Source organism: Nelumbo nucifera, chromosome 8, assembly GCF_055504915.1.
Source record: "Nelumbo nucifera cultivar China Antique chromosome 8, China Antique-T2T, whole genome shotgun sequence".
NCBI lineage: Eukaryota > Viridiplantae > Streptophyta > Magnoliopsida > Proteales > Nelumbonaceae > Nelumbo > Nelumbo nucifera.
This window is the reverse complement of record NC_142656.1, coordinates 3,455,775-3,478,824: the sequence shown is the minus strand read 5'-3', so window position 1 is coordinate 3,478,824 and position 23,050 is coordinate 3,455,775. Positions and strand designations below refer to the sequence as shown.

Below are 23,050 nucleotides of genomic sequence, written 5' to 3'. Positions count from 1 at the left end.
TCTGGCTCAGCATGTCCAAGTTGCTTCTTTGTTTACACCAGGATCTTGAAATCACAATTCTCGCTCAGAGCTATCTTCTATTCTCTTCCGGACCTCCTCACCAATTCCTTCCTGCATTCAGTCCGCATTTATCTCCGAGCGCAGGGATTAACCCACCCACTCACCTTAGTGTCATTGGCCAGGGTGATCTTCCTCGTACCCAGGCTTCCTCTTGGTGTATCACCTCCAATTAGGGGTAGCCGGCGTTGCCATCACTTCGGCAGCTTTGAACTTGTTCGCACTGCTGTTCTGGTTGGGTACATGTGGGCTACAGGGTTACACCTGCCAACGTGGATAATGCCGAGCTGAGAGTGCTTGACTGGATGGGAGGAAGAAAGAAGAAGAGAAGGAGGAGAGAGATGTTATTACATCGATTATCGATGTAATTCAACTGTAAAATATAATTTTACACTGATTTTCGATGTAAAATTACATGTTTACCAAATGCCTGCAAAATCGAACCAGGGTGTAAAGTTTACCCCAGTTCGATTTTACACCTCTACCAAATGCAGCCTTCAGTACAAATTTATCCAGGATAATTTTGTGGGCGTTCGTTTACAGTCACCCCGCTCGGCGCCTTGACTTTAAAACGATAAAAAAAGTAGAACAAGTCGGTTACAACGACATTTGCATAGCGTTGTCTGCAAGTGAATTGCCTTACCCTATGGCTGGCATTGCTCATAATGATATCGGTTGTTTTAGTTCCAGCCCTGTAGGCTTCTTGCTAATAAAACAACATGCAAATCCTCTTACTAGCTAAAAAGTAGAACTGACGCTCTTGAAATATGAAGTACTTACCCAGATAATACTTCTGTGAGGGTCGACAACATGTGGAGCAGTCCTTGAAGGTTTACATAATAGAAATGTAGAATATAGTTACCAGATTGGCACCCCCCCAAACAATAATTCGTAAAAGTTTAGATGAATATCCTAACAAAAGAATGAATGGCGAACCTGACATGAACCTGTTTGAATGATGTTCATTTCAAGATGGACAGCATGAAGCATACCAAATAATTTCATAATGCAACATGACTTGCAAATAAATTATACTCTTAACCACTCATTCTTTGACGCCAAGCAAAATGCTGGAGAAAAAATCCCAATTTGCACATCTTGTTGACGTACTCATGTCTTCAACGGGGCCTTCTTTTCTCTGTCAGATATTCGGGCCGGGGCTGTTGAATGTGACTTGAACCGACCTCTCCCCCCATCTTCCTTCTCCTGAAGAATATATTGTGCAAATATTAGCTTCCCTTGATTTCCCATAGGGTGCATAAAAATGAAAAGCCACATAAAAACGGTTAGGTAGGGCAAATTGTGAAACTTCTAACCAAAACATGTTCCCAGTCCAACAGCTTCTTTAAGTTCTAAATAGAATAACTATTATGATCTGTTTTTCACACCACAATGCAGTCAACCTCTTTACCCCATATGACTTGTATGTGTATCACTCTATCCTGCATAACTTTACTGCATCAATAGCATGTTGACCAGTAGAGACCGGCCCTGCACATTGTAGCATAAATGACAGACCAAAAGAGCACCACATGTTCCTTTCTCCACTCCCATTCAGCCTAAAAGCCACTTAACTAAGTCTTTCTTTGTGGTTTTCTTGAATTTAAAAAAAAAAAAAAAAAAAAAAAAGAAGGAAGAAAGCAAGAAAGATACTTTCGAGGATAGGCCACCCAGGAAAGATCCAAGAAATGGAGTATAGGACTGATGTTGACTGGAGAACACATAGCCAATCAAAAGAGCACCACATGTTCCTTCCTCCATTCCCATTCAGCCTAAAAGCCACTGAACTAAGCCATTCTTTGTGGTTTTCTTGAATTAAAAAAAGAAGGAAGAAAGCAAGAAAGATACTTTCAAGGTTAGGCCACCCAGGAAAGATCCAAGAAATGGAGTATAGGACTGATGTTGACTGGAGAACACATAGCCAATCAAAAGGGTCCCAATACGATGGATGGTTTGAATTAGCCATACAATCTCCCCATGTGGCAGAAACTAGGGTAGACTAAGGTTGCAACGTCAAGATGAAGCAATTTGCTCCCAATGGAACTGAAAGAATAAACACAAAACAGGAGCTCCACTAACAATAACCAGTTTCTGTACCTTTTTCTTCACAATCTGGACTACATCCTCATCATGGAGAACATGAGCAAGACCACAATGCTGTGGGTAGTGCCTTGCACTTGTTCCCCAGACCAGCACGTACTTTACATCCTTCACCAGATTCCTGTGTATGTGATTACAGAAGTCCTCTACAGTGCAGCCACCTCTGTCCTAAAATTAGGCAGCACAATAACCCAAGTCAATAGGAAAAAAATCCAAGCATAAATATATGTGCCCTAGGTAGCATATACAGGGAAAGATGGAAGAATGTGCGACTTACCACAGAGAGAACCACTGGATCTGTGAAATCAGGTTGTTGCCCCTGTGGCTTTGTATAAATTCTTACAAGCCCCATTTCCTCCCACATCTTTGCAAGCAGTCTGTCCAAATTCAGCTGTAACCGGAACAAACATTCATGTTAATGCTTCAACTTGACAAAGACATAACAGAAGAATATCCCTTTGCTGATAAAAGGAATCAAAGAAAACAGAAAAGAAATAGAATATAAGAGAAACAACAGGAAACAGAAAGAAAGAAAAGGGGAGCAGGAAAAACGGAAAAAGGCTGCTGCCCCACACTATTAGTTCTTATACTATGATTCTTTAATATATGTACAATGACCATAATACCATGCCACCTGTGTACCAGTATAAAACAGTATAAACAGCAAATGAAAAGAGATAAGAAATAAACAAATACAATAAATATTAGCTAGAAACTGCTGCATCTCTACGCTTAAGAAGTAATGCACTTAAAGTGGAAATTCTATATGGATCACAGGTTCTCTTAAAACTGTTCTGGACTCCAATAGGCACTTCCAGAGTCAAAATAGTTCTTTTGAATCGGGAGAAGATACAATTCATATATGTATAGGGACAAACCCTAACACACCATTTGCATAACCAACTTGTCTGGTAACTGAAAAAAAATTATATAATGGAGTCAACTAGGACCTGTCATAATCAACTAGGGGCGCAAGTTGGGTACCTAAGCCTGCCCAAGTTGCACCCCTATAATCAACTCAGCCATCAAAAAGGTTCCACATTGAAACCAACATTTGATTCATCAGTTTCTCATTCATAGGAAAAAGAAAGTAGAAATGCAGAACTTGCCTTCAAATTGCAGCTAATGACAACAGAATTTGGCTGCCGTGCTAGTTTGTCCACGTCATCAACACCAATAACATCTATCTTGTTGTAGACATATATACACTTCATGTATTTACGATTCCCCTCAATGACATCTATGAGATCATCAACAGTTGCATCCTCACGGAATAATACCTAGAAGAAAATTATTCAGCATGGAACATAACTTATTCTTTGAGGTATGCAGTAAAATATCACATGATATCATACTGATAAAGCATATTAAGATATTAGGGTTAGAAATAGCATGCGAAAGAAAATCATAGAAGAATTAGATGCAAATAATCTCATGTAAAAGTTCAGAATATTGCCATCTTAGCTATAATAGGATCAAAGCGTCCCTGCAGGATTCTATCTGCTAACTCTTTTTCATTTATATTAATTATTTTTACCTTGCCTTGCACCACTGTTCACACAAAAAGGTTGGCCAACTAAATTGCCATGCAAGACTGCATGGAGATCTCTTGTCAAAAGTTTTGAAAAGGACTATTAAAGAGATGATAAATTCAAAACTACATAATTGGAACAAGGCTTTGTGAAACACCATAACAAGGACTCCTATTTCACTTGATTTTCCCTTCTTTTTCTTTTTTTTTTTTGTTTGAATTTCTTTAGATTCATGCAACATTGCAAATCCCCACATTTCTTTGCTTACCCCATGTCAATAGGTTAGCCAGTCAATGTTCCCAGTACTTGGCTAAGAATGGTGTTTTCTTATCCCATGTGGCCATGCCATAGGTTGGTTAGATAATTGGTGTTCCCAGTACTTCAGCTAAGAATGGTTTTAGAAGGGGTATATGACTGGAGTTTTCTAGCACAAAATTTTTGGTAAAGATTGCACTAGATATCAAAACATTAAATACCCTGTATGGCTATATGTCATCAATCCATTGTTAGAGGCAAAAACCATGAGGAACCATAGGCATATCTAAGTGCTATACATGTATAATTCACCTCCTTTCATACAGTTTTCTGCATTTTCTTTAAATGATATCACAAGTTTTTTTCTATCCTCTATTCTCTTTAACAGTGTTGGAGAAAAAAGAGAAAAGGAATAAGGCAAACAAAATAATTAATCCATATAAATACCTCGTTTCTTTTTAATGATTTTCCTATCAATTCTCTATCCACTATTCTCTTTAACAGTGTTGGGGAAAAAAGAGAAAAGGAATAAAGCAAACAAAATAATTAATCCATAATAATACCTATTTTCTTTTTAATGATTTTCCTATCAATATGCTTCTATTCCACTTCATTTTGTAATGGTCAAACCAAAGAAGCAATTAGTCCACCTTATGTTTCTTCTACTTCATTTGGTTAACATTTTCCTGCAAGTCATTTCTCTGAATATCTGCACAAACAGATATAACAGGGTTGTAAGTAAAAGGTACCTCTGCATTATGTATCTTGTACTCATGTAGAATTTGATAGCAAAGCTTCTCATCCACATGAGTCAGAAGAACTGTGCTGTTGAAAGAAATGCCCCCCGTCTTTTTCTTCTTGAAGTATATCTGCAAGTCAAATGGAACACAAAGAGCTTAAAAGGTAGACATTGATATAATATTCTTTTGCCGGCAAGAGTCAAATACTTTGATCAGTTGCCTAATCATGTGTAGGTTCATTGTCCCTTACAAGTCCCCTCCCCAAGGGCAGACACACATGCCACATACAGAAAAGGAAAATTAGAATAAAGAATGAAGAAGGAATCAAAAGAAAGAAAGAAAAAAAAAATACATGTATTATCTCCAACATCAAACACATCCAGGAATCATTTAACAGATTGCAAGGTTCTACCAATCTGAGATCTAGTACAAACATAATGACTAAGTAGACTTTTTTTTACAAGAAATAAAAAGTTACAAATCAAATTAATAATATTAATTTATAAGAAATCTATGAAGCCTGATCCATTTTCTTCTGTTGGAAAGCCCTGAAACTGACAAGGAGGCACTATGGATGGGTTTGTGACTGCAGGACGATGGAGGAGAATGCTGAAGTTTGAAGCCAAGGAGTTTCTGCTTGAAGAACTGAAAAACAAAGGACGGGCAAGCTTGAAGATTAGGGAAGGGAAGAAGGCCACAGTGCTGTTTCAAGGTATGGAAGTGATTAAATGGTTCAGGGAGTATGTGAATGAAGCATGCCTCAAAGGTAAACAAAGAAACTGGAAGGAATGGAGAACTCAAGAAGGGAAGAGGTATGTTGTAGAATGCAGAAGAAACAGTAAAGGGGGTTACTTAGCTCTTTCTGAATATTTCGGGAAAGGAAGGAGGCAACTAGTCTGCTTTCCTGAAGGTAGACAGGGACTTGGATGGAAGAAAATCAATGGAATACTGGAAGAGTTTAACCACCACCTGGAAACCTTGCGTTTGGATCTACTGAAGGAGAATGGTAAAACCATCAAACTTTCAACTGAAAATGAAGACCAGGTCCAAGAGCTACTAGCCTTTGGACAGAACAGGCTGGTTGGCTATTCCAGGAGAGAAGAATGGGAAGATAAATATGTCGTTCAAGTTAAAAATCCGGTTAGCAACTGGAGGAGAGTTGCAGACCTGCTCGTATTACAGCTGAAGTTAAAAGGGATGTTTATTCTAACACCTTTTGAGAACAGTAAAGCGGTGCTTGATCTGACTGAAGATAAGTTAGAGCTCTCAGCTATCAGTTTTCAATCTGAATATGGTGTGATTACAATCTCTAAGTGAAACTTTTCATCTAACTCTAAAGAGTTCTTCACTGAGGACGGGGTGGTGGTACGAGTTCTTGGTCTGCCCTTTCATTTGTGGAAACAGGAAGTGGCTGCATCCATTGCACTGTTATGTGGTGGTAATCTTGCCAGAGCCTTTTGGGGGGACCTTCGATCAGCAGCTCTTCTATTGAACGGAGTGAAACCAGAAGACATACCCAGAAAAGTGGAGATAAACGTGGAAGGTTGCTTCTACTCAGTTTGGCTGGCCTCCTCCATAGAAGCTACACTGTGGAGGGAGGCTCACAAGGAAGGGGATGAGAAGGTAGAAGAAGATGCCCTATGTGGAACAAGGAGATTGGTAATCTCAAAGGTTGATCAGTCTTTCATCGATTTGGGTAAGCAAAAACTGGAGACTTTAAAGAGAAGGGGCAGATGGGTGGTTAACTACGTGGAGTGCAAGCTATCAGAAGGGAGTGCAGTAAATCTTATGCTCAGATGGTTAAAGGCGGCAAGAAGGAGGTTTTAAATTCAAGTTATGAAGGAAGATTAAAGGTTTCAGACCAGTTCAAACCAAAAAAGGGTGAACTTGAGCCAGGTGTCCCAGGCACTGCGTGTGAAGTGATAAAGCCTCACGTTCCAATGCAAGTAAGCACGCGTGGGCCTCAAAAAATTGTTGGGCCTGTTAAAGAAACCAAGGGTGGGTCGTGTCCTCAACATAAGTCGGCCTAAATCAAGCCTCACTTAAAGAGGGCACGTGACTCACTTAAGTTACACGTGTTTGGGAAGGGGGAGCCTCCAATAGATGGTAAAAATCATCTATTTCTTCTCCTTTTAGTTCCTCCTCTCATATCTGCGCGCCAGTTGCAGATTCGGCCACTTCATCACTACAATGGATTCCGACCAAGAAGGTAAACCATTTATCCCTGGATAGGTGGAACCCTAGAAGCATAAAACGGCAGGATCTAGACCTTGTTGAAGACAGTGATTACTTAGATGAAGAAGATAGTTCAGCGAAGGTCTCCAGCTCGTTATAGTGGAGACCCTCGAAGAAGTTTCCGCATAAGGTACAGGATCGTCGTAACCCCAGGAGTGTGAAGAGCAGTGAGGTCTTCGACTCTAATTCGGAAAGATTGACAGACGATGAAGAACTTGCTGATTCCGTTTCAGATTTTGAAGAAACCGCTAGCTTGGGAAGTATCGACCTCCCAAAGCCAAGAGATATATTGGAAGAGGGTAGACTAAACACTGAACTATTATTCCTAGAGGAGGAGACAGATCCGCAAGATTCTGGCACTATCAAAACGCAAAGAAGAGTGAGCCTTAGCAGCGGAGAACAGATCTTTCCCAAACTGGGTATGCTATACAAAAGACAGGTGGAGTTGGGAACACTGAAAGAGGTAAGGCAGAGTGCATCCCAGCCAATAAACGAGTCCATCCCATATGTGCAGCCTAGTCAGGACATCAGGCCAGAGAGACAGGAATCAAACTTGGAGCCTTACCTAAGGATTCACGCAGAGGGAAAGAGAAGTGAAGATTCTTTGACTGTAGAGAGTGAGGAAGTATTGGTTGTACCTAGTCCGCTTCCACAGCTGAGTCTGGAAAAGGGGAAGGGCCTAGTCCTGACTCCAAGAATTGATACCCAGCAGTCGGTCCACATGCAACCATCTATGCTAATTCCAGGTAAGCCTGTCCATTTGGTTTTAGATACTAACTTGGGTTCTCTGCCTATAACAGATGTCTTGGAATCCCGACCAGACCAACCAACTGGTAGTAGGGAAGTGGCCATTGATAATGATGGAGTCCGATCAGAGAAGAGAGTTGGGTTGTTAGAAAGGAAACAAGAGGAGTTAGAATGGATTTGGGAGCAGATTTGTGCCCTGCTGGAGGAATATAAACAAAAGGAGGAAATGATAGAGGTGGCTCCAAAAAACCCTGAATCAGAGGCAAGAACCAATAGATTGGAGCAGGAATTAGGAAATAAAGGGCAGAATAGGAAGTCAGTGGGAAACAAGGGTAGGAAAAAGAAGAAACAGTCTGAAGTAGAGAGACTAATAATGGACATCGAAGGGGATATCGAGTTCAGTGGTAGAGGGGAAAGAAAGAAGGGTTCTAAATGAAGGAACACTTTACTGGAGGGCTAAATTCTTGAGAGGTAATGAAGATAATAAGCTGGAATGTAAGGGGTTTGGGTAGTGCCAGAAAAAGGAGATCGATTAAGGAGCCACTTAGAAGAGAAAGACCTGATGTTGTGATGTTGCAGGAGACAAAATTAGTTGAACTGGATAGAAGGTGGGTCAAGGAGATCTGGAAAATAAGAGGGGTAAGATGGTGCTCAGCTCCGTCGTGGGGAGACTCGGGGGGAATGGTAACTTTGTGGAGGGAGGACTTCGGAGAACCAGTAGAGGAGCTAATAGGAAACTTCACTGTATCCCTAAAATTCAGAATGGTGGAAGATGGATTTACTTGGGTGCTAACAAATGTGTATGGTCCAAATAATCACAGAGAGAGGAATGAGTTCTGGGAGGAGCTTCATGGGATTCAAGGTTTGTGGGAAGGTGCTTGGTGTTTGGGGTGATTTTAATGCAATAAGATTCACAAATGAGTCAAATAATCCTAGGCAAGCCATTACAACTAGTATGAGGAAGTTCAATGACTTCATAAATTCCTGTGAGTTACGGGAGCTTCCTCTACTACAGGCTACCTACACTTGGTCTAACTTCCAAGAAAACCCGATCTGCTCAAAGCTTGACAAATTCCTATTTAATGAGGGTTGGGCGAGCCACTGGAGAGGTTTGGTGGCTAAGGCCCTACCTAGGATAACCTCTGATCGCTACCCTATAGAAGTAGGACAAGAACCTCTTGGTAATAGACCTAGACCATTCAGGTTTGAAAATATGTGGCTGACACACCCAGACTTCTTGCCTAAGGTTAAGGAATGGTGGAGTGAAGAGTTGAGAGAAGTGAAATGGGATGGGGTTAGATTTCACAAAAAATTAAAAAGGTTGAGAGGCAAAATAAAAGAATGGAATAAGGTTCAATTTGGAAGAGTGGAGGAGGTAAAAGCTAGATTATTGGTTCAGATTAAGGAGTTAGATGCAAAAGAATCCCAAGGGATGATGGATGAGCAAGACAGAGAAATGAGGAGGAAACTGAAAAAGGAGTTAGAGGAGACTTTGTTGAGGGAGGAGATCTCTTGGAGACAAAAATCCAGACATAAGTGGATCAAGGAAGGGGATGGGAATACCAAATTTTTTCATGATTTGGCTAATGGGAGGAGGAAAAATTTGATACTAAAGCTTGAGGTTGATGGTGTGGAGATAACCTCTCAAGAGGAGATTGCCAGTAGGATTGTGGATCACTTCAAATCCATCTTTCAAAGACCCTTAGAGAATCGGTTAATAGTAGGGGAGGAGAATTGGCCAACTTTGAACCAAACAGATAAGGGATGGCTAGAAAGAATGATTGAGGAAGAGGAAATTAAACAAGCTGTTTTTTCTATGGATAGGGCTAAGGCACCGGGTCCTAACGGATTTACAATGGCATTTTATCAGGATTGTTGGGATATAGTCAAAGAAGACTTAATTGGAGTATTTAGAGAATTTGAGGATTAAAAATTTTGAGTCCTGGGATCAATGCCACCTTTATAGCTTAATTCCCAAAAAGAATGATGCCAAACACTCCAAAGATTTTCGGCCAATTAACCTGGTGACAAGCATCTATAAGATTCTGGCTAAAGTGCTCTCTAGGAGGATCAAAGTAGTTCTCCCCTCTCTCGTTAGTCAAGCACAAGGAGCCTTTATATAGGATAGACAAATTACAGATCAGATCCTTATTGCAAACGAGAGTGTGGAAGAGTTAAGGAGATTGGGCAGGAAAGGCTTTGTTTGCAAACTAGACTTGGAGAAAGCCTATGACTTAGTGGATTGGAATTTCCTGCTGGAGATGTCGAGAAGACGTGGATTTGGGGATAAATGGTGTAATTGGATAAGAGGATGCTTAAACTCTTGTCGTTATTCAGTGTTGGTGAATGGGGTGGTTAAGGACTTTTTTCCAACCAATAGAGGCTTAAGACAAGGGGATCCACTCTCCCCTTTCCTCTTTACACTTGTTGTTGATGTCTTTAGTAGGATGATTTCCAAAGCAAATGAGGAGGGCCAAATAAAGGGATGGAGAATAGGGAGCAGAGGCATTCCAGTAACTCACCTTCAGTTTGCTGATGATATTGTTATTTTCTGTGAAGGGATTGAGTTGAGCAAAGTGGAGAACCTTAAGATTTTAATAAGCACTTTTGAGAGGGTCTCCAACTTGAAGGTAAATTTTGATAAAAGTTGTGTGGTTGGAGTAAACTTGGAGAATAGGGAGATTGAATCCATTGCAAAATGCTTAGGTTGCAATATTTCTTCTTGGCCTTTGACATACTTAGGGCTACCCTTAGGAGCCAACCCTAAAGAAAGTAGTTTATGGGCCCCTATTGTGGAGAAATTTGATAAGTGCTTGGTGGCTTGGAAAAAGAATTACATTTCAATAGGGGGTAGGCTGACTTTAATTAAGGCTACACTTGCCAACCTTCCAACCTACTTCCTTTTTGTGTTCAAGATTCCTCCAAGGGAGGCTAAGAAATTGGAGAAGAGAATGAGGGACTTTCTACGGGAACCAGAAGAGGTGAAAAAGGATCACTTGATCAGATGGGAGATAGTTAACAAACCAAAGGAAGAAGGGGGTTTAGGGATAGGGAACATAGTGCTGAAGAATGTAGCCCTTCTTGGGAAGTGGCTATGGAGATGGCCCCGAAAGAGAGAGAGAGAGAGAGAGAGATTATGGCATGAGGTGGGGGCAAGCATTCATGGTTGTGCAGGAAATGGTTGAGATTCCGAGATATCTCGCCGAGCTACCCTTACTACACCTTGGAAGGCTATACATGGTATTCTCCCTCGCTTCCTCAGATTCATCAGGTATGATGCTTGTTCTGGTAATGCTATTCTGTTCTAGGAGGATATTTGGGTGGGTACTCAACCCCTCAAAGATTGTTTCCCCTCGCTCTATTCCATTTCCCTTCACAAACATGAGCCAATTGCAACTTTTCTCCCGAGCCCGTTAAACCCCTTATCTTTAAACTGGGACTTTGGATTTTGTAGAGGGTTAAGGGATGGTGAGTCAAATTGTGTTATTGAGCTAATTCATTTACTAGAATCCGTTTGCTTGGACCCCACTTCTTCTGATCAAAGGGTTTGGACTCCTCTTCCAAAAGGTACTTTTACTTGCTCTTCTTTTCTAAAATCCCTCAGTTCTAACCCCTTTTCCCAAGGATTCCCTGTCAAAGAAGTTTGGGCGTGACCTATTCCCCCAAAAATTGCTATATTCTGCTGGGAAGTCTTCTATGGGAAGATCAATACTTTGGAAAACTTACAGAAAAAGAGACCCTCACTTTGTCTTTCCCCAAATTGGTGTTCCTTGTGTAAGGCCGAGAATGAGGACTATGTCCATTTGCTGATCTCTTGTTCCTTTGCTACAACTATATGGAGGTGGAGCCTTTGTTTATTTGGAGGTAGGTGGTCTTTGCCTTCTGATTTAAGATTGTTATTCAAGCCATCTGTCTTTGTTTGGCACACTAGAAGAGGTAAGGTCATGTGGAAATGTGTCAGGGCAGCCACTCTGTGGACTCTTTGGGAGGAAAGGAATGCAAGAATTTTCTTAGAGAAGGAAAGAGGGTTAGATGAAATGAAGGATTGTATCCTAACAAGAGCAATCCATTGGCTGAAAACTGTGGATATCTTTGATGACTTCTCCTTTGATGATTTGTGGAGAAATTGGCTAGTAATAGCTAACACTTCAACAAAGAATGATAGAATTCTGTCAGAATGGATTCCGCCTTTGGAAGGTGTCATCAAGCTGAACTTTGATGGAAGTAGCCAAGGCAACCCCGGGCTTTCAGGTATAGGGGGTATCCTGAGAAATAAGGACAGCAACATAATTTCCCTACTCTCAGGACCGGTGGGAGTGGGGGATTCCACAAGGGCAGAAATCCTTGTTGCAGTACAAGGAATTCAGATCGCCAACCAGCTTGGGGTGGAGCATCTCCTAGTTGAAGGGGACTCTTAGGTGGTAACCAGGTGGCACCTAAACTTGGATACCACCATTTGGGGCTACAAAGATCTCATCAAAAAAGTAAAGTGGTTAATTAGTAATATGAGAGTTGAGGTAAAACGGGTTAGTAGGTCTGCTAATTCTTTGGCTGATGCTTTAGCCGAACAGGGGGTTTCTAGGGAAGATCTTTTTTGTGCTTCTATGTAAGTTGTTATTAATTTGGAAATATGTACTTAACTAGCCCGGAGAGGTTGCAACTTGTACCTTTCCTTGAGGACTTTGTACTATTGTCTATTGCTGTTTTATAAAATCATTTCAATTATCAAAAAAAAAAAAAGAAATCTATGAAGCCTAAATACTGGAGATTACTGAATATCCCAGAAAAGCAATTATATAATAATGTGAGCATACTGTCAGGGGAAAAACTTGAAGGGATAGTCTTACTTGAGGAGGTCTCTTGTTCAAACGCAGGCCTACAGCTTCCAGCTCTCTAGTCAATATTTGCCGATGACCCTCACTCTAGCACATGTTACAATCAAAATTAGTAAGGGTGGGGTAAGATGAAAACACTAGCAAAGAAAATATTTGGATAAATTAAAAGGACTCAAAAAATACCATCATATAACAGGCAATTCATACATCAACCAAGTTGCCAATAATGAATGTGTAAATGGTTAATGATATAATTTATACTTTGGCAATACATATTTTTTTTCTTCAGCAGCTGAAATGAAGGCTTGTTGGATCATAAAGCTTCCAAGGTTGCAGTTGAACTTCTATAAATCTTAATCTTTTCAACCAAAATGTTAAATTCACATAAAAAAATGCAAATTCAGCCAAACATGGCAACATCTGGACCAAACATCTGAAATATTAAAAATAAGCAGGAAAGAGAGTGACAGATAAAAGGCCTTACAAATTCATTGGTTCAACATATTTACCAGCATATATTTTGTTATGTTTTCAATAGTTATTGTTATATGTGGCATTGTGGTGTATAGTTTTCTTTTCTGTTTTTCCCTATTCTTTTTTTTTTCCTCTTTTAAGAAGGCAAAAACAAATCAATTGTGAAGAATCAAGCATATAGACTATATAGTCCATATAAAACTATTAGAAGCCATCTTGGAAATGATCTTTTTTTTTCTTTTGAGAAAAGTAAGTAATGTATTACTCCAAACCACCAAAAAGCCAAATTTGTGCAACAAGAAACTGTGCAATGCCCATGCCATTTCTGTACATCATCTATTCTGTGTTCGAAGATACAAAAAGAGAACTAGGTTCAAAAAAAGAACCGAAAGGCCTATTCCCGAAAAAAGTTTCAATAACTTTTCACTGAAAAGTTTCTCAGAAATGAATTTAACACTACAACCAACACCAAAACAAAGAGAAACAACAACAAGAACATCAATAATATAATTTATCAAAAAATAATAATATAATTTATTATAGAATATAAAATACAGAAAATATATGCAACATGTTTTTGCAAAGAGGGAAAAAGATAAGGGCAATATAAAGGTATACCCCTTGACACCCAAATCCCCCCGATGGAGGCCTAAAATGCCTCGATCAAACAACAAAAACCCAGGCACAGATACACCCCAAACCTGAAGAGCAAAAACATGAGCAAAATATACCTCCAAAAAAAGTTCTCTCCATATCAGAATGGTACAGAAACCACTGAAATATAACCAAAACACCAAGGACCACTTCAACTTTCCAGGCTGTGCACCGACTAGAAAAATCCACCCTACCAAAACCAAGCCCCTGGAAAAGAAAACAATTATTGGGGGCAGGATTCACCCCCTCCATGTCCTTTGCCCCTCCTAGATCAATATAACAACAAAAAACAACAATAACAACAGCAAATAGAAACTGTCATAACAACTATCCACAGCCATCTTAGTTGAGAAAAGGTAAAAATAGGCAGTAAAAAAACAGGTATAAACTTCAGTTCATGTACTAGCAGTAGTATCAAAAGCACTACAAGTACAAAATGGAAACTCACTTTTGAGGCATCAAGGACCATTAATACAATGTCTGATGACTTGGAAACCGCAATGACCTGAGAAATATACCATGGATTCATCCTTCTGTTTCATTTGGCAAATATAACAAATTGTAACAACACCCACTGCCCCTGATCACTACCTTCAACAATCAACTCTACCCTTTTTTAGAAATGAAATTAGAAAAATAATGGGCATAAGTTCTTTCTTTGATGTACTCATGATGACAATATTATTGGATAAAGAAATAATAATACAAAAGCACAGAACAGAAGAAACGTTATAGGTGGCTTACCTGCCTACCCCGTCCCTTGCCTTCAGAAGCCCCTTCAATTATTCCAGGAAGGTCAAGCAGCTGAATTTTAGTATCATTGTAATGTATAATCCCAGGAATGCAGGTAAGTGTTGTAAATTCATACGATGCAGCTTCTGAATGAGTTCCCGTTAACAATGTCAGAAGTGTCGACTTCCCCACACTACCACCAAAGAGACATTCAACAAAATCCATCATCTATTTACTATGACACGTCTCTCTAACAAAACTTCAACTTATTAATGACCAAAGAAAAAACAAAAAGAAATGAATGCTACTAATAGAAATATTGATGCATACTATTTTATCACACTACAAAGGGTGGCCAGTTGTTGCCTTGTAGGTTTATTACTACGATATAGAATGATAGAAAATTTTTCACATGAAATACTTTTCCACCCATGCTCATAAACCTTCAAACCAACAAAGTGAGGGCAGAACAGGTGGCCATTAAAAGTGAAATTTGACTGATATGTCCACATTGTTAATTCCAATGAGGTGACAGACCTTGGAAATCCTATGAGAGCAACACGTCCATGGCCAAATTTTGTAACTTCAAAACCTTCCCCAGCTCCACTAGATCCCTGGTTCACAAAATTTCAATAGCAATAAAAGCCAAATGACAGAATATTAATGAATGAATCACAATATGCAGGATGTTAGAAAAAGCACCATCCAAAAATCACTCAAGAATTGTAACACTTATTTAGGAAAAGAAAAATAAAAAATATCAACACTAAAAGCATATAAAGTGATTGCACTAACTATTGTACATTTTTTGCAAACTAACAAAAGAAGGAAGCAACATAAAGGCCTAAACAAACTGCTGCCCACACCACAGGAGCCTCGAAAAGAATACTGTAGGTCCCACACGGGTTATCCAGATTTTGCAATACTAAACAGGCAGGGCGAAGGAGACTTTTTAAGGGTACAGCTAGGTTACATCAACCTCAGGCCCAGAATTGCTAGATCCTAAATCCCTCTCTTTAAGAAATTTTTTGCAGGTTCATGGTGGTAAGAAACTTCTACTTTTTCCACAACAGTTCATTTATTGGATTTATCTAAATCATACTTGTGTGAGAGAGGAAGCATGGTATGTTGTTTCTATTTGGTGATCCTAGCTTATTCCAAACTTGTTAGCTACGTTGCATGGATACAGGTAAAGCTGTCAGAATCTAACATAAGTCAAGCCATCAAGGCATTGAAACCCAAGCCTAAATAAGGGAGGGTTGTGTCAGGTTGGCAACGAAAATAAAAATCTTTACCCAATCCAATATGAATACAAACCTTGAATCATTTTGCAAAATGCTAGGGCATTCTCTGGATGACAACATGCTGCACTAGCAACCCAGTTGCAGTGATAAATAAGCAAGAGTTCGGTTCTTGTCTTCTTGATAGAGCATAATGGAGGGGTAGCTCGTGTAGCTGTCATGTAGCCAACCCCAAATAATTGGGATTATAGCTGAATTGAGTTATGTACATGCAAACACACCTACAAATAGTAACATGTAATTATATTACTATAGCTTTTAAATTTAGTTTTAATAACATTTTTATGTTACAAGAATAGTGAATAATTGTTGGGAAAGAAAACAAATTTAATCTAGAAGCATAAATCAATGTGAACAACATTAAATTGAATAGAAGAGGCACAGGTTTCAAACTCGTGGACATATGGTTAAGCTATCTACAATGTGACAGTGTTGGTAGCTTCACCTTAATCAGAAAAAGGTCCATAATTTCCAACTCAAAAGTCTAACATCTCTATTGATAGTTATGGGTTGATTCTAGTCCGCCACATTATTATAACCCTTAATATTCATAGCATCTGTATTCTGTATCAATGATAATCTTAAATAGCCTAACTGGTTTATTTAACAGAAGATATATTTCCGTTGGGTCAAGGATAAAAGTGGTTCATCTATTGTGATTTTTTATATTTACCCAATAAAGAACCTATTTACTTGTAGTCAAGTTGGTCATAAAGCATCCTTTGCAATGAGGAGGCACGGGTTCAAACTTGTGGATATATGGTTAAGCTCTCTACATTGTATTGGTGAGTCTATACTATTGGTAACTGCACCTTAGTCAGAAAAGGGTCCATAATTTCCAACATAAAAGTGACACCACTGATGGTAGCATCAGAATTATTGGCTGATTCCAGCCCACCTAATTATTACAACCCTCAATGTTCATAGCATATGTAATGAAGATAAACTTAAAATAGCCTAGCTAGGTGTTTAACAGAAGATATGCTACTGTTAGATCGAGTATGAAACTGATTCATCTGATGTTATTTTTTATTATTTACCTTATAGAGTATTAATATACTCATAGTCAAGATGCTCATAAAAGATCTCTTACAATGAGAAGGCACTGGGTCCGATTGCACCCTATCCATAACTTCACCTTAATCATGAAAAGGTCCATAATTTCCAACTCAAAAGTCTGACATTTCTATCGGTAGCTCCTTAGTTATGGGGTGATTCCAGTCCACCCAATTATTATAACCGTCAATGTCAATGTTTATAGCATCTGTGACGAAGATAAACTTAAATAGCCCACTTGGTTGATTTAACAAAAGATGTTATTATTAGGTCAAAGATAACACTGATTCATCTATTGTGATTTTTTATTAATTACCTCATAGAATACCTGTCTACTCGTAGTCAAGTTGGTCATAATGCATCCCTTGTAATGAGGAGGCATTGATTCGAACTTGTGGATATATGGCTAAGGTCTCTAATATTGTGTCGGTGGGTCTGGTATGCACCAAATTAGTAACTTTGGCTTAGTCAGTCAAAAGTCCATATCTGTGATAAAGATAAACTTAAATAACCTGGCCGGTTGATTTAACAGAAGGTATGTTACTGTTAGGTTAAAGATGAAAGTCATGAAACTGATTCATCCATTGTGAATTTTTATCATTTAACTCATAAAATATCTATCTACTCATAGTCAAGTTGATCATAAGGCATCCCTTGCAATGCAGAGGCATGGTTCAAATTTGTGGATGGTTAAGTTCTCTACTTTGTGCCGGTGGATCCGGTGTGCACCCTGTTGGTAACTCCGCATTATTCAGACAAAGGTCCATAGTTTCCAACTCAAAAGTCTAAAATCTTTATTGGTAGCTTCAGTGTTATGGAATAATTCCAACCCACCTAATTATTATAACTCTCAATGTTTTGCGAATTTAGATGGATTCCAAGGGAGCTGAACTCAACTGTGGATCTTTTGACTAAATCTGGGGTGGATAGAATTTTATTGTATAGTGCAGACACTTTGCCCCCTTAACTGGGGAGATCTTTAGTTGGGCTGTCTTGTATGTTTTGTTTGTACATCCCCCCCCCTTTTCCCTTTCTGAATATAATAGTTTCCTTTTTCAAAAAACAAAATTATTATAACTCTCGATGTTCATTGCATCCAAGACAAAGATGTGTTAAATTATCAAGTAAAATAAATATAAAATGCATGCCTGACACAAGAAGAATAGCCATTTTGAAATGTCAATGTCAAATAGTTTCCTAGTTACCTTAGATAGTGATATCCATGTCTACATACACATGCATATACAAATAACAAATTTTCACATGTAAACTTGAGGTAATATCCCAAAACCTTTTAATGAATGAAAATTTATGTTTAGAGATGTTTCAACCCATTATGAAGGTGATAATTCCTTCAAATCTCCTAGTTCCAATTCTTAAATGGCCCTTTGATACTGACTCAAGTAGATATGGAGAAGCAATAAGAGGAAAGAAGGTAATTCAGGTGCCAATCCTCTTATTGGGGGTCCTACAACTTCCAGATCAGGTAGTGGGCTTTCCAACGTGAAAGGAGGCAAATCATATGATTAATGATGAAAATATATATACCCCATTTTCTAGGCTAGCCCTTGCCATCAATCCCTTGTTTTTACCCTTTGCTTCTTACAGTTAGTTCCCCAGATCTCTATGTCCAATAGAAAGTTGCATTTAATTCAATGGAACCTATATATAACATATAGGAGCAGTTATATATGGACTCCAACTCCTAAAACAACTCTCATAACACATCATTAATCATACTAAAACTAAATAAACAAAAGATAATGCTATGATAAACCTAAAAATAGAAACTTTCTAATTCCATCACAAATTTACACCCTATTACTAAGATGTCTATGGCTTTGACAAAACTCATCAGATTTCATCTTGATCTCATCCGATAGGTAATTAAAAAAACATGTCATTAGACACCAGAATCAAGTCAAGTGGACAAATTTTGACCCCTTAAGCTTGGACTGCAAGAAAATAACATCATACTTCAAACTATTATGACCCTCTAAGATAACTAACCCTAATATTAAGGCATTAACTAATTAGAAATAACTTTTAAAAGACTCAAATTAACCAAATTTCAAATAACCATAAGCCAAAATTTTCATTGGTACAGAATACAAAGACTTGATTTCTTATTTAATGGCTTCTTTCCCTTTTCAATAAATGGATCAAAGGATAATCAGAATGCATCTGAAATGATCATATATGGTAATCAAAAGGCTGAGTTATACAAGGAGCCCTTGCCTTCATAAATTACCTGTATTAAACACCTCCTGGTTGGTTCTTTTCTAATTCTTTTATTCTTTCTATTTTTTAATGAAGTGGAACTTCTCAATCAAAACGAAAAATTAAATGAATATAAAAAATGAAAAATAATATCTAGTCATGTAAGTGAAGATAAACCATAAAATTAAAGGAAAAGAGATCTGAACACCTTTGGAGGCTCCAACAATTGTGTCCTTAACTTTGCAATTTTTGCCTTGAGTTGTCCAAGGTGGTATTCTGTGTATTGAATGAAATCAATCATATGCCTCAGTACTAGAGAGAGCAACTTAGTGGAAAAAATAGAGTAATTGGAAAGACCATGAAGAAGTCCATTATGCATGAAAACTATAGAAATTTATCTAATGCAAATGCATCTGGCATATTAAATGCATTGGAATAGAGCTTTGAGCAAGATCAAAATTGCATAGGGAGAATTTTTCAGGGAGGATCAAGAGAAGAACCTGTTGCTTTGTTTTTCTGTGTCCGTGCCATTTCGGCTTCAATTTCTTTTATCTTTTCTATGATACCCATTTTCCTACTTCCTAGATATGCCTGCCAATAGAGAAAGTTTATTAAATTTTTCACTTATGTAACAGCATGGAATCAAACATGTCAAACAAGTGGAGATATCCACACAAATATTATAAACATAAACATCAAGAAAACAGTATATGCAAGATATCAAAATAAAAGCTGCTTATTTGGGTCAGAAGATAAACAAGGATCATAATGAACAAATGATTAATTCAAAGGATATGACCCTAGATTGAAAGTAGAAGGTACAAATTTCTTGAATCAATATCTGATTAGCTGATCAAAAAGATAACCCAAAGTAAAGGCATTAAGGAGTTTGACCATAGGATAAGTCAATGTATATCTGTTTCAGATGATAGTATCTTTGGTCATATGGATAAACTTTGGTCAAATTTTATCAGATGCATCTAGATTATTTGTATATTAACAACATAGTAAGAAGCAAAAGAAACTAAGCTCCAATAACTAGTGAAATACTAAAATGGTTGATACATGATACAAGCTCTTTAATGATTACCACTCAAATATTTCGTAAGACATTTTAACTGTTAAGATATGACAATCTGTCTTTTTGACACAGACAAAAACCTCTAGTGTCAGACTGGTAAATCTTCAGCAACCTCAAAAAACAAGAGCATGGCATCATGTAAGTTGTTCTGAGTGAAGAAATAATGAAGTACCTATGCCGCATTAACCTCAATGACACAAGACCCTTCTATTAGATGGAACACAACCAAAAATGTCAGAGCAATAGGAGTTCAGAACTGAAGCTTCTACTATAAATTATAATAGAATGTCCAAAAAAGTTGTACACATCAGACATTGGATGTACATTAAGATAGGTTGTATTTCTTGAGTGCATTCATGCCCAGAAGATTGAAACCTGATTGAGAGGTTCATGTCAATAACCTGGCTTCCTCCATTTACATTACTTGACCTAGACGGCTAGATAGGATTTCTCTTTTTTTTTCATTTTCCTTTTATTATTTTTTTTTCCTTTTGGACAAACGCAGACAGCATATCCCCCATATTCCTCTAGAACATCCTGTATATATTTTCTTACTTATGTATAAACATATAAAACCATGAATTATGTTCATCCCTTATCATTATCCGCTATATGTTACCTCTTTTAAAGTGATAGAACCAGTAATTTCATATCATGCAATTAGAACTTTGATATTCTACCAAAAAAAAAGCTTCCCTTTCAGTAGTTAACTTGAGGCTTTTGAATCATAATTATTAAAAGCAGAAGTATTTTGAGCACCTATAAACATCATAATTCGTCAAAAATATCAAGTTGGATTTCGCGCTTTGATTACGAAACAACATAGTAATACTAATTTGAACCATGTTAGATCGATAAAATCCAAATGGAAAGTTACTATAATTAGTCGAAATCGAAATTTATCAAAGCGGGATAATGGGGAAAACGAAGGACGAGGTTTAAAATACCTTTTGGTCTTCAGTGTATATCTCTCTCTATATATCGATGGAACTACGCGTTTGCTGGAACTCCCTCAGCTGCTCGTCGGAATATACCCGATTTAGCAATGGTACGGCCGGAACGCAAAGTTCTCGAAACAGCCCCAAGGTAGAACTCTGGAATCTGGAGTGGAGACCTGTACGGATGCATCTAAATGTAATACTCCGAATCTACAGTGAGAAAGGTAGTCTTTACATCATCCACCGTCCACGTAATTCTACATCCCACTGATCAAATGTTTTGATTTGGATAAACCCATAAACTCATAAAGCTCCCATTACATGGGAGAAAACAGTCTTCTACACAAGACACGTTAACCAACCTATTCTTGATTTGTCTTTTTAATTCAAAATATTAATTATAATTACTCTTTTACCCCAAACCCACGCTAACGTGTCATGCGTACGAAACTTCAAAAGCAGCCAAACTTATCTAGCCAGCCCAGGGCCAGGAGTGACCATCGCTAGGGCCTAGGCCCAATTTCTAGCCTGGAATGATAATGATACTTGAGTATTTGTAATTTGTATATTATGAGTATACTAGCTCATAAATCATTATGTTCCATTCAAATTAAAGACTTGAGTCAAAAGCTCGGAAATTTGAGCTCGGTTACTTTTGATTGCAGGTCTTTCAAGAAGTTAAGGTGTCAAGCTGAGATCTCGCTCAATTGCTGAGGTGCCAAATTGAGGTTTCCCTCAGTTGTTAAAGTGTCAAACTAAGGTTTCCCTAGCAGACGAGGTGTCAAGCTAAGGTCTCCCTTAGTTGATAAGGTGCCGAGCTGAGGTTTCCCTCAACTATCGAGGTGTTGAGCCGAGATCTCCCTTAGTGACCGAGGTGTCGAGCCGAGGTCTCTCTTAGTGGTTGAGGTGTCGTCTAGCTCGAACTCGATTCGAATTAGAGACTTGAGCTTGAGCTCAGAAGTTCGAGCTCAGCTTGGCTCGACTCGAACTCAACTACCTTTGATTGTAGTCCCCTAGTAACCGAGATGCTGAGCTAAAGTCTCCCTCAATTGGAGAGAGAGAGAGAGTGGCATTCTTGTAATTTAAAAGAAAAAAAACAAAACAAAACAAAAGAAAAAGTTGGTAGAGAGTAGCATTTTTGTAATTTATATAAAAAAGGCAAAAAATACTGTTAGTTTCCATTTTCCTCATCCTCAGACATTCTTACATACACATTTCAGCTTAATATATTTGTATAGATATAGATATAGATAGTCCATACTCCTTAGGTTAAGAAAGCCCGGGTGCCCGATTCAAGCGCATATAGGGTTAGGCCTGAGTAGGCATAGTGTGAGCTACTCTGGGCCTGGGCTTAAATGTGTTAGGCTTGGCTCGGGCTTTCTCTTGTGTACTGATGAAGCAGTTGGTTTCGTTTAAACACCCCCTAAGTTTTCTCTATTGGATTGAAGATGGGTAATGATAATTGACGAAGATCAAAAGTCACGGACGATCTTGAGGCAGCTCGGAAGATTCCTGCATGAAAAGACAAAAGTCGGAGAACCAGGGTGATATCCCGAGCTTTAATAAATCTCCAATGATCAAATCAGTAAGCCGAGCTGTTGGAGGTGGTTAGGAAAACTTTGACTGTTTGTTATATATATATATATAAAGAAGCCTGGGCTGTTTGGGAGCTCCCTCAGCTCAGCATGACCACCCCCACTTTTGTCTGTTTGATTAACAGTATTGATTGCAAATGACTTATGATAACGTGTCATGTGTAAGGAGACAGCTCCCAAACAGCCAAAGTTTTTCCTAGAAATCGGAACGTACACGTTACAACTTACATTACCACGAAACTTGGGGTTGAAAAATAGAGATCAATAGGAGGATGAAACTAACATAACACTACCATCAAGACAGATGTCCAGGGAAAGATGACAGCCTAAATTGCAATGTTCCCGTGGACAATAAAAAAAAACACAGTGGGGGCTCACAGTTTCAATAAGCATGATCGCACACTCAAAAATAAAATAAAATATAACTTTAGATTTTAGTTTTTTTTGGGGGGGTAAGAACTAAGAAGCTTTTATATCGTTGATTGGAGCCCATATGAA

General features: G+C 38.4%; 1 protein-coding gene across 1 annotated transcript; it reads right to left on the bottom strand.

Annotated features, from left to right (window-relative positions):
• Positions 1-788: 788 nt before the first annotated feature.
• On the bottom strand, positions 789-21,156 carry LOC104600604 (developmentally-regulated G protein 2-like). The gene is made up of 12 exons (XM_010263652.3): positions 20,967-21,156; positions 19,439-19,529; positions 19,147-19,214; positions 14,899-14,975; positions 14,374-14,554; positions 14,078-14,134; positions 12,514-12,588; positions 4,694-4,813; positions 3,267-3,437; positions 2,435-2,548; positions 2,155-2,325; positions 789-1,263 (listed from the first exon to the last, which is right to left on the bottom strand). Exons 2-12 carry the CDS (start codon positions 19,506-19,508, stop codon positions 1,168-1,170), a joined length of 1,200 nt encoding a protein of 399 aa, XP_010261954.1. The 5' UTR covers positions 19,509-19,529; positions 20,967-21,156; the 3' UTR covers positions 789-1,167.
• Positions 21,157-23,050: the final 1,894 nt, after the last annotated feature.

Bases quoted from the DNA above. Each gene is read 5' to 3' on its own strand.
- LOC104600604 (XM_010263652.3), bottom strand. From the start codon at position 19,508: ATGGGTATCATAGAAAAGATAAAAGAAATTGAAGCCGAAATGGCACGG. The intron at 4,814-12,513 runs GTAAGACTATCC...TTTGACTTGCAG, and splicing joins TGAACAAGAGACCTCCTCAA to ATATACTTCAAGAAGAAAAA. The intron at 2,326-2,434 runs GTAAGTCGCACA...GCCTAATTTTAG, and splicing joins ATCCAGTGGTTCTCTCTGTG to GACAGAGGTGGCTGCACTGT.